We start from the raw sequence: 11,878 nt of genomic DNA, 5'->3' as shown, positions 1-11,878 counted from the left end.
AGATTGTTACATGGTTGTTGTAGGAGCTTCAGCGTGTATGACTTCTCAGTCATTTCTTCGAACAGTCCAGGATGTTCTTACGCCTCATTTCCAAGGAATTGTGTTTTCTTAAATCAGGTGTTTATTGGGTTCTAATGACCCAACAAAAGGTGACTGCCCATAAGTTTAATGATGGATGACAATAAACAACCTTTTTGTGTAAGGAGTTGCTTGAAGTTCATACTTATCACCTAAAAAGCATCCTTTAATGTTATTCCAAATAATGACACCCTTTTTTAAAACTTTATTGTTTTGCAAGGCCTAGTGCCGACACTTTGTTTTAGTGCAGATTAATTTGGTGTTACTCTAACACATCCGCTTCCTCTAAATCATATTTGCTTTGTCCCCTGCTGTTTTGCTTTCTTACCAAACGTGTGTCCGGCACACGAAGGAGACGTTTTCCTGTTTAGATTTGGTTGGATTGAAGACAAAGCAAAACTGTATTCCTCCCATGACTCACTGTCAACAACGTTCAAAGTACTGCTGTAACATGAAAATACATCCGGAGCACTAGGGTAGGGCAGGAAGGCATCATGCAGGTACTTTACAGCTTGAATTGTGCAATTGTCCTCAGTAGGAAGTTTTATATTTCAGGTAAAATACTGACTGCATCAACATCCTACAGCATTGGTGAAAAACTAAAATAATACAGATTAGGAAATGTACTAGGCTTTTTACTCTGTTGCATGTTCTCCTTCTCTATAAATCAAGTTAAAACCTTTTCCAACTTGCTTCTTTTTTTTCTATGTCCAGTATATTAATCTAGTATCATGACCATATGTTACCTTGCCGGCACACTTTTCATGTAGCAAATAGTGAAGAAAAACATGCGACATAAAGTGTGATTTCCTGGCTATTGAGCATCGACCAGCCTGGCTGACAGGTAGGCAGTGTTTGAGTCCTACCTAGGGTAACCTGATAGTCTACTGCGGTAGGCACAAACAATGCTTACGTAAACATACACACAAAACCTGCCATGGGCATTGTGGCGACGCTCGCACTGTCAAAACTTTCAAACAGAAGTATTGGTCACGAGGCGTGTGCCTGATGTGAACGTCGTCCGGAGTTGTACAGACCTCCTACAGTGACTGAACGCTCTTTACTGTTATTGTTGATATCATCCTTAAGAGAAAAAAAGGCTGCTCTTTTTTTCATGGCCACCTGCTGACACCTTTACCCCTTCACTGTTTTCAAAGCCGCCGGTGTAACAAAATGGAGGTGAACTTTTCCTGACCTGAACTTCATACTGTAGACCCATTAGGGTGCACGTTCCCTCTCATTCCTGCAGTATTGAGTTTCGCTCTCACATATCTAGCTACGCCGATACTGTTAAAGTTTCTGTCCGTCGGAAGGCTCAGTCAAGGATTATTATCCTTTGAGGACGTTGACTGGTCAGGGTTGTCATGAAAAAACACAAGTCGCAGCCAGGCAAGGCTAAACAGTTACTTTTCTGGCGACGCCCGACTGGCGACCAACACGTGGCTACCTCTATGCCATGCAAGCTTGTCCGCAGCTTCCTAGAAGCCTTGGGGTAGTTACATAATGACTTCTATAGCAGTGGAATTTTTTTCCCTGTACATTCTCCAATTAGATTCTACTTTTTTCGTCTGATGCTCCGTTCAACTCGTTTACATGAAATTACATATGATATTATGTAAAAGTCTAGTACCATAAAAAAGAATTTTGCAAAAAAAATATCCAGTATCGATATTGCATTGATGACCGTTAGACATCCAGGTAATTAAGGTACGCCAAAAAAACAATTACTCAAGCACCTGGATATGATTTTGGTAACGGTCAGACGTTTCAGGTACTAGTACTAAGTAGCATCCACTACCTTTCGTCAGTGGCACTAAGAGACTGCAATTCTCCTGCAGTCTTGAAGTGTCATTGGCATATGTAACACTTCATTGAACGTCCAATACTAATATGTATGCTTCTGCCTCACTTTGTCTAATGAACATTATCACATTCCAAAAAACACAAGGACAGGCAACAAGCAAAACTAAAACTTTCTTTGAAGAAATATGTAACAACTTTTTTTTGAACAGACATTCCTTATTGTAATAGTACACATCCTGATGACAATTGAGATCAGTTGCTCTTTCTCATGATGACATCTTCTGGGAAGTGTATTGCTATATTGGTCCTGACCTGTTTTGTGCCCATGTCTGTCATCACTGATCTACCGGTTCTTTCTGTACCAGTGCCCCATTGAAACCTACAATAACCTCTTCTTTGTAAGGTTACAATAACAAATATACCATCACGTACCATATTGTGGTATTGCTACAAATGGCTAGGTTTCTCTGCATGGGGCAGAAAAGACCATGTCAAGCAATGTTACCAGAGAAACTACCACACAATAAATAGAAACTGTCCAACCATGTTTTCCTCTTGCCCCTGCCAGATTCTTGAGGACCGCAATGGAGATGGATTGATAAAAGTACAAGAGCGTAAAGAAATTGTAATAAAAGGTAGCACTTAGGACATTTGAGAACAAGTGTAATTTGTAAGGACTCACATCTATGCTGACTTTCATTCGCATTGACCCAGAGGATGTGTCAAGGGGCAGACGTTATCGCTACTTGCTTTGGCATAATGTCGTCATAGCAACGGGTTGTGCTGCAAACCGTACCGTTCCCAGCTTTAACATGCACCTGCTGGACATTGTGTCGCCCAAACAATCATCAACAAAAGCTGACAGGCGCAAAAGAAACGGCTGCCACCGTTGGCTACTGGATAACAAATGGCACAGGGGGAACCCAAACCTCCTGGGAAGCCCAACTTTCAAACAATCACAGCGATAATGTGTCCACTTGAAAAGCCACTATCTTTCATCATCAGTAAATAGCCAATAATTCATGGGTATTATTTCTTCATGAGAGCTTCTCGAGGAGAATTTCTTTCTCCCCATTTTCCATCAAAGGGTTAAGGTTTCTCTCTGTAAAACCTGACAGAGCAGAAATGATACTAGGTAAATACCAGGCACAAAGGAAAACTCAGCAGCGGTGTAAAACATGGCGGACTGGCCACTTGAAAGTTAGAAACAACACAATGATTTGATCTCTATCTCAAGATGCGAGAACCCCTAAAGACTCTGTAAGCATGGAAAAGTGTGTAGAACATTGCATTCCTTTGGAGATGAGCCAGTGCCAAGGCCATTGGCCCCACATTTCTGTCTCCAGCAGGTTCTATGCAAACATTGCACTGATTGGCTAAGCTCTTAATGACATCTTCAAGCAGGAAGCTGATTGGTCGACATGTGGATCTCACCAATGGAGCAGGATACCCATTTGTTTTATGCAAATGAGGAGGTGGGCACACATAAAAATCTGGGGTTCAGAGACAGGTTCGTGAGTGCTCCTTACGACTTCAACAAGGAAACTTCCCTCTCCAGTCTGGTGAGACATTGCCCAGTAAAGCGAGCCTGGTATAGCGACAGGGATCTTACATCAAGACTCAGGTAGGTTAGAAATATCAACCACCCCTCGTCTTTCTGCTAGGAAAGTTTCATAGCTAGTTTTACTTACAACATTAAGCATGCCTTTTTAAAAGCTGCTAACTGTGATCAATCAATTTTCTTGTCAACAACATGCACAAACACTGAGAAAAGTCCTGTATTTTTTTCAGAGGACACACGACACCACAGTTGGTAACTGAAAGTTTAACCTCCAGAAGAAAAAGGTAGGAATTGAACTGTGATATATTTTTACATTTACTCTGTACTCTGTACTCAACAGCCAAACTATACCAAGAACATTGACACAATGAAATAGGACTGCAGAATCTGCTCCATTATCTTTGTTGCAATTCTGACTTAAGTGTTCTATCTTCTAAAATGCCTAAGGTGTAGACAGAGCACTTGTCTATACTCCTAAACTGCTGTTGATGACCCCTAATCATATTCACTGGGGACCCAAGAAGTAAGACTTGCAATAAAGCCTCCAAAATTCCACAGAAATGAGCTAAAATACATACAAATCTATAAAATACTTTCAACAACAACGTATCCCTCCAGCTTGCGAGTACAGCAGTGTAACAGGAAGATCACTTTATTTTTAGGCCCTGACTCTGTTTCCTCACAGCCACGTGTGATCAAGTTGTGTGTATATTACAGAGACGGGCTAGGTCACTAAAGTCAAGATGTGTATTTGTACAGCAGAGAGGGACAGACTGAGTCAGGCTTAGGGTAATGCTGTAGAGATGTACAACCTGCCAATGAGGACCCAAGGGTAGTAGCATAGTTGGCTTGAAGCAAATCCTCAGTGCTAAATGTGTAGAAGGTATCGTGATCCAGTGTTAGTTTACAGAAAGCCATTCCCCCACTTGTCATAACAAGAAGGGCAGATGCTATATACTGAGCTAATACAGGTGCAGGGTTCAATATGAGCTCTTAATTCTCTCGCTGCTTCTGGAACGAAGGCCTTTAGCTTTTCTTGGAAAGAGGAAGTTTCGAAAAACACATGATCCAGTTAAGGATCTACGATTTTGCCATGATTATAATTTACTTTACTCAGTATCAAATACATAACCACAAGTTTTAAACAGAACTTCTTTAAGGTGAGTTTTCTCAGTAGCTTGGATATCCATTTTCACCTGTTTCGTGCGAAGCACTAAATAATCTCAACACAGGAAGTTTACAAACTAATGGGTAATAAGAATGCATAAGAATGTTTCATGCCTTCTGACATACAATACCTGTTATGTTTAGACAAGCTGAGCAGTGAAAGGAGGAGAAAACTGTTAGGTATTTCACAGGAAACCCACAGAATCCAAACTTCCTCCAATTCATAACCAAGAACTTCCTCTGGCATTGCCAAGGCTCTGGAAAGCCAGAAAACCTTACATTCCTTGCAAACTCTGCTTAGAATGTCTAGCAATCAAAGACTGGGCTAAGAGTAAGACAAAGCAACTACTCCCTGGGTTAAGAAATTGCAGGGGCTTTTATACAAAGCAGTTTTACATTGAACAGGCAGCATCTGATGCTGACTCTTCCAATGCTACCACTGTAGACATGAGAAGTTATTGTAAGAATACTTTGGGGCTACCTCACTTCCCAAATCTGTATTGATAACCTGCAGCACAAAGGTTACTAGGGAAATACGAAAAAATGCAAGATTACTGGGTTTCAGAAAATGTTAGCTTTTTGTATTTTAGGCTGAGACTTCCATGGAAGTTCAATGAGAAGTAGTACTTTAACATGCAAATTACAAAGACATGCCAATCTCCCAAAATCTCCCAAATATAAATGACATCTCTATGTGCACAGAACAATTGACATCTCCCCCTCTCGCTTTGATACAGTAACTCTGTTTATAACACTCAAGACTTTGTTTTGACAACCTCACCTGTTTTGAAACAGGAGGACCAAAATACCCATTTCCCCCTCCCACTGAACTGTGAAAACCTAGCCCTGACCCTTGCTCTAACTGACACCAAACACAAAGACAACTCTTGTAGGGTTGTATCTAGATTGCAAACTGACCCCACGCCTCACCAAGCCTGATACTCCCTCCTTAAACTCATGTATCAAGAAAGCTCTTCAGCCTCCTGTGGGAAAATAGGTTAAGATTGACACGAGCCTATGGTGTTCCTTTGTTGTAGCAAGCTTACATATCATTGTAACCTGTTGCTCATTGCAGAAATAAAGCAAAAGGTGGGGCGGTCAGAGTAGGTGCAACAAAACACTTTAATCCTCGGAGGGTCAGAGGAGGGGACAGCTTCTGCAGTATAGGGCCCGGCCTTCAGTATTGTCAAACTCTTTTGTCAACAACCCTTGCAATCAAAATACTAGATTCATTTCACCTATAAGCACCAATCATATACAGATATAAGTTTATAGGAAATGGAGAACTGATTTATCATTTATAGAATTATTTTACCTTAGGGAGCTTACTTTGGGTATGCTGAAGAATCACACTGTCATCAAACTTTGATCATCAGAAATCCTAGCCTGGGTACCATCCCCAGTAGTATATTCGCAAACTCTATAACTGGGTCTGGACTTGATCACATATAAAACGATTGGTCATGACGTCACGTAATGAGCTAGCCCGAGCAGCGGGGCTTCATTTGATTGGCTGAGCCTCAGAGACGACGGCCAATGGCGCGCCTGCATTATTCAAGTGATGTTTGTTGTTTTGTAAACACAGATCTTCGCGCGAGTGTTCCTTTTCTCGGTGCGTTCTTTTTTTTACCGGTAGGACGCCCAAAACATCACGAACGAAATTATTCAATGCATCTTTTTGCTCATTTTTGAGCGACGATATTCCGTCTAAATCGTCCAAAACGGACGTGATTGCGACGTCAACATCAACCTCCGTGAGCTGAGCGGCTTGTGCCTGAGCCATGTTGATGATTTATCGCGGAAAGACTGACTACGGCTATATCATGTGCGCTTTAGCGTTCGGTTCGCCGTCGGACATGTTGATGATAAGGCGTTCGGACGTTCGAACGGACGCTAACGTCGCCGTTCGGACGTCTTACCTAATATGTACATACCCCAAAAAGGGCTTAGACGAGTAGGACCAATCAGCGCGCTCGTTCAAAATCTGAACGAATATTTAGACTCCAGACGCTACATATGTGTGCAAGTCCAGACCCATTTATAGAGTTTGCGAATATACTACTGGGGATGGCACCCAGGCTACAGAAATCCCACATAGAACTGCAATTTAACAATCATTAGTGGTTTTCCTTTTTTTGCCAGCTCTGATCAAGAGTACTTCTGAGGACATTTCTGAGACGTTCAACCAAAAAGAAGACCTGCTAAACAGTGTCAGCAGAACATCTGATGGCAATGGTTAAGGAGTTCAACATGCGTTACGTGTTCCTGCTCGTATCCTGCCTCCTGCTGCAGCATCTTGCCACAGTCACCTCCTGCCCAACAAGCCCGGCATGCTCCTGCGATGGCACAGATGTCAACTGCAACAGTCTCCAGTTGAACGTCATTCCGACCAACATACCCACCGATACCACTGCTTTAAGTCTTTCCCAAAACCAGATTGCCGCTTTCTTTGTGGACATCTTCTGTTCCTTTGACAGTCTACAGACTCTTGACTTATCCTACAACCATCTGCTGACTCTAGAAGAGGCAGCATTTTGCAGGCTGTCCACCATAGTGACTCTTGACCTCTCACATAACAACCTACACGACATTCATGAATCCACCTTTGATGGCCTCTCATCTGTTCAAACTCTGAGACTCTCATACAACAACTTGAGGAATTTACCCAATGGCTCATTCTCTGACTTGGCAGGTCTGAAAACAATTGACTTGTCTCATAACTCTCTGACAGAGCTGCCTGAAAATATCTTCCTCTCCAACGATCTCAACAACCTGGACCTTTCCTACAATTACCTAACTTCCTTCCCCCTCTCTCAGGCATTGCCACTAGATAAAAGCTTTGCAAGTGTCTTCAACTATCAACTCAAAATTGACTCCAACAGGATCACGACCTTCCCTTCTTCTGCCTCTGCTCATTTTGAATACTACGTGTGGGCAACAGTAACCATGGCGGACAATGCCATCAGTTGTGACTGCGAACTACTGCCATTTGCAAACATGCACAAGGCGGGCATCTACAGTCCATTTGATTGGCCAGTCTACCTGGCATGTGGCAGTCCTGATTGGCTACAGGGACAACAGATCTACTACCTGGACACTGCAAAACTGACCTGTATTGCCCCAAACATCACACGCACTGCTCAGGACCAGGATGTGAACGTGGTTCAGGGAAACAGCACAATATTAAGCTGTGAGGCAACTGGTCTACCAAACCCAACAATCGTGTGGACACTGCCAAACGGTGACACTGTAGATTCTTCCACAGAGGGAAACACCAAATTCACCCTATCAGAGTCTGGTGCATTATACATTGCGAACACTGAACCGGGTGATGAAGGCAGCTACAAGTGTGAAGCAGAGAATACTTATGGATCTGTTGCTATTTACCACAATGTTACTGTAATGAAAAGACTGATGAGTGAGACAGTGGACACTAGTACACAGAACACACTGCTGTCTTCAACACAGGCAATGACATCACCTGTGAATGAGTCAGAAAATAGCATCTGGAATAGTTTCATCCCAGATGAAGCCGTGCCAATCACTGTCATTGTGTCAACCATGGTTGGAAGTGTTTTGGTCATTGGTGCCAGCATAGCAGGAGTTAATGTTTGTATTGCAAAGTGTACAGCTGCCAAAGCAACACAAGTGGTTCCCATTTAGATACCATTTGCAACATAACATGTAAGTTTTTCTTGTCTTCACATTAACTTGGGTGATCCAAGTGAGTTTTTGTAAAAATGACATGTTTTATGATTATCAGTTGTAAGTATTATGAAGTACTATTAATAGTGTAAAGTATAGAAATGTTTGGTCAACATCTGGGATATTTAGCTTTGAGTATAAAGCAGTACTGTACTGTACTGTAAGATCTGGACATATTTGGTCTGCATGTATATAACTATAGGATGGACCTGCTGAGTTATACTTATAAGAGACATGACGACACTCACCCCTGATTTTGCTGCCAGCGCTTTTCCCACCTGGTTGTGGATGTTGGTCAGCATTCTCATGGCCTAAGAGTGGAGAAGATGATTGTCTTAAAATTAAACCACAAACAAATTTGTGTGGAATTTCTCTGAAGGTATACTGGTTGTATGTATTACATGTGCATGTGTACATGACAATAATCTATTGCAGATTTGATACTCATCTACATTCTTGGTACTGTATAAGACTGGTGTGTGTATATACTTGTACAGCTTCTAATGTTCTCTATCTGTAAATATGATGATGATGAGGTATACATTGAATATATGAACCTGTAACAACACCGTGTTGTTCCTGGTTTTGTTTGCTTCTAAGGAAGTAAATAAGTGTGAAAAAAGGAGGAAGGGTGGAAGGAAGAAAAAGAAGGAGAGAGGAATACAAGGGATAACAAACAGTATCAGGACACTAAAAGACAAGATATTGGGGCAAACTCTCTTTTCCTTACATTTTCAATAATTCCAAATAAAGCAGAAAACAGCCAATGTCAAATACCTCTTTAAATGGCAGTCCTGGTTTTGGCATGATGAGCAGTTCTTTGATACAGTTCAGCTTGCCTGGTCCAGCCTTGCCACCGTGATACACACACACCATTGGCAGGGGGAGTCTCAGCTTGCTAGGCACCTGCAAAAGTAGTGATAAACAAAAAAGGTTTAAACAAGATTCAAAGCAAAGAAATTCTAGACTGTACAAGATGTTTCAATCTGGAACCAATTATATTCAATTCAATGAATAGACAAGCCAATGTAACCAGTTCCCTATACTTAACATTCAAAAGCCCTGCCTTAATTAACTGCATGGTAGCCTTGGCCCTACTTTTGAGAGGGTCAATAGCATCATAAATAGACCTGGACAACATAAAACAAAACTCCCATTCTGATTCATACCAGATACATGTAATTATAATGCCTGTTAGCCTTGGCATAGTCTGTCTCTACCAAGGTCAATAACACATTGAATAAACCTAATATAGATATAAGTGGTTACCTCTCCGGTCCTGAGTGCTGCTACATGTGAGTACAGGGGCTGCCTGCTAGCCTGGGCCCCAGCCTCCAGTAGGGCCAGCGATGCTGCACACACAGCCTGGATACCACGAGGAAGCTCCTCCCTGTAAGCAAAAGTGCGCATTGGACATTTTGTGCATCAAGGAGAAGGTTAATTGCGAAGTCATTAGTGCAGAATTACTGAGAAATCAGACCCAGCACTGCTAGAAAAAAAGTGACATCTCGATCCAAAATCTGGTAACCTACCTATAGCTACTTATTCACTGACAGTGACACCACTAAAATTAGCAGGATGCTGCATAAGCATGACAAAGTTACAGAATCATGACAAAATTTGAGAAATTTCTTAATTACTTAGGTTGTGGTGGTAGAATGACACTTGTTGCACTGCCTTTTCCCTTCTTCCCCTTGCCGCCCTTTTCTGAAGGTGCTTTGGGTGTCGGTGCTCTGGGAGACTCCTCCTCCTCCTTTGCTTTCTTAGCTTTCAGCTCCTCTTCAAACTGTTCAAGAATCTTTGCTATGAAACTCCTGCAAAAAATGTCCAAGAATGTTTTGGATATCGTAATACATTTTTAAAAAGCAGGTTGAAATACTTTAAAAAGAGTAGAACAATATTCCCACATACTTCACTCTCTGGTCTCCTTCCCTCTGATTGGCTACCTCTGTACCAGACAGGGCTTCTGTGATTGGCCCAGCAAGGTACTCCATGGCAACCTTTAATGACTCCGCCTTCTCTGCCTCCTCTTCCTCTGTAACAGTTGTGTCCCAGTTGGTGGTGGGAACAGTAACTGTGCAGAGTACCTGAAAAAGGTACATGTTTGCTAAGACACAGCAGAACTTATTGAATTTTTAATTTTTTTTTAAACTGTGACATAATCATTGAAATATGAAGTTGAACAATGTGCAATCTCAATCATATTTAGTAAGTCCAAGTAAAACCCTCATCCATTTAGTTTTGGGTTTGCAACATTTTCAAAATACATGTATCATCAAAGGCAGATTTGAACAGATAACATGTAGAGTGTACATGTACATCCTCAAACCTTACTTTGTCTATATTGTTGACCACTCCATGGATTTCTGCCTGTATGGTAGGTTGTCCCCTACAGTCTGCTGCCTCTTGAACAGTGACCTGGCTGACTGTTGGTGGTTTAGCATACTGTTGGAAATATTCAGCCTGCAAAGAGTGTATGTTTAATAAATCAATGTGTCAGTCAGTTTGTCCCAAGCTAGGACATATATTGAACTTCCAAATTACAAAACAGCCTGGCTTACCATTAAAATTATTAACCATTGACTTTTCAGTGCCTCTAATTTGACTTAAGCAAATAATAGTGAGATCAGTCAATGTCAATGAATGTCAATGAACTTTCACACAACCAAAAACCCTTTCAAGGCGAACTCACTAGATGGCCATAGATGTCCTCTGGGTTCTCATAGAACATGTCGTTGAGAACCTGTTCCATGCGCTGTGGCACGTGGTTGTCCTGGTAGAACTTGACGGCCTGCTGCTTCAGTTCGTACAGTTCCCGCGCCTCCCGTGCTGAGCTGGATGTCGTGGTCCCGCCCAGGCGGCTCGTGGCGGCTGATGTCATTGTAGCTTATGGCACTGAGGTGGAAGAAAATAGACGCTCAGACATGTACTTTTAAGTCTTAGAATTTCTTTGTGCTTATATTAGTTCAACCAAAACTCATTCGCTTCAATTTTGGTAGGGATATCCTTATGAACATCAAAATCAAACAATTATACTAAAGCATTGTTGATACGTTTGATTTAATTTCGAGTAAGTATATTGATGGGAAGGTAATCTGAGTTATGTGATTCAGAGTTAAAAGTAAAAATTATTACAATCATGAAATGTGAATTCAAAATCTTACTATCTGACTTTATAGTAGAGTTTTGGACACAACCGTGATTTAAGACATACAAATTAGCATACTTGGCATCATCATAACTAAGCTCAGGTCCTTCCACTATCATAACACACATACCAAGAAGGTTTAAACGTCCTTCCACCTACGTAGTCGTTGGGATGGGCCCCCCCATCCCAAAGACTGTTGGGTTGGGTTGGGGGGGGGGCACAAATGGTATAAATTACTCGTACTCACCGTACGCGTCCTTGGGTCAAGTATATGACGGCTGGTGTATTTCAAGCCTTCCACCAATACGACACTTTATAAATTGCGAGTAATTGAACCCACTGACCGTCTATAAATATAAAGAAAAACTGGTTTGAATGTGACAACTGCAATTTTTTTTCAAACTAGTCCGCCATCT

The 11,878-nt window shown here is 41.7% G+C and overlaps 2 protein-coding genes across 5 annotated transcripts in view; one reads left to right on the top strand and one right to left on the bottom strand.

Moving 5' to 3' along the window:
* The window catches only part of LOC109475598 (enolase 4-like), an 18,394-nt gene extending 6,516 nt beyond the window's left edge, over positions 1 to 11,878 (bottom strand). The window contains exons 1-8 of the mRNA XM_019776302.1: positions 11,710 to 11,878; positions 11,007 to 11,209; positions 10,649 to 10,777; positions 10,226 to 10,401; positions 9,955 to 10,128; positions 9,584 to 9,704; positions 9,092 to 9,220; positions 8,563 to 8,625 (exon numbers count right to left, since the gene is read on the bottom strand). Coding sequence (XP_019631861.1) covers positions 8,563 to 8,625; positions 9,092 to 9,220; positions 9,584 to 9,704; positions 9,955 to 10,128; positions 10,226 to 10,401; positions 10,649 to 10,777; positions 11,007 to 11,195 — 981 coding nt within the window. The 5' untranslated portion in view covers positions 11,196 to 11,209; positions 11,710 to 11,878. The remainder of the gene's footprint in view (positions 1 to 8,562; positions 8,626 to 9,091; positions 9,221 to 9,583; positions 9,705 to 9,954; positions 10,129 to 10,225; positions 10,402 to 10,648; positions 10,778 to 11,006; positions 11,210 to 11,709) is intronic.
* Positions 522 to 8,430, top strand: LOC109475601 (leucine-rich repeat and fibronectin type III domain-containing protein 1-like). 4 transcript variants are annotated; one of them, XM_019776305.1, is made up of 4 exons: positions 522 to 578; positions 3,286 to 3,505; positions 3,673 to 3,726; positions 6,752 to 8,430. In XM_019776305.1, the coding sequence occupies exon 4, from the start codon at positions 6,836 to 6,838 to the stop codon at positions 8,270 to 8,272; it is 1,437 nt and encodes a 478-aa protein (XP_019631864.1). In that variant the 5' UTR covers positions 522 to 578; positions 3,286 to 3,505; positions 3,673 to 3,726; positions 6,752 to 6,835; the 3' UTR covers positions 8,273 to 8,430. The 4 variants fall into 4 exon arrangements, with proteins under 4 accessions (XP_019631864.1, XP_019631867.1, XP_019631863.1 ...); XM_019776308.1 differs by lacking the exon at positions 522 to 578 and having other exon boundaries at positions 2,611 to 3,505; positions 6,752 to 6,924; XM_019776304.1 differs by lacking the exon at positions 522 to 578 and having other exon boundaries at positions 2,626 to 3,505.

Source organism: Branchiostoma belcheri, unplaced genomic scaffold, assembly GCF_001625305.1.
Source record: "Branchiostoma belcheri isolate BF01 breed outbred unplaced genomic scaffold, Haploidv18h27 scaffold34, whole genome shotgun sequence".
Lineage (NCBI taxonomy): Eukaryota > Metazoa > Chordata > Leptocardii > Amphioxiformes > Branchiostomatidae > Branchiostoma > Branchiostoma belcheri.
The sequence above is the reverse complement of the archived record's forward strand: the minus strand, read 5'-3'. Positions and strand labels throughout refer to the sequence as shown.

Coding starts and splice junctions, on each gene's coding strand:
- LOC109475601 (XM_019776305.1), top strand. CDS start 6,836: ATGGCAATGGTTAAGGAGTTCAACATGCGTTACGTGTTCCTGCTCGTA.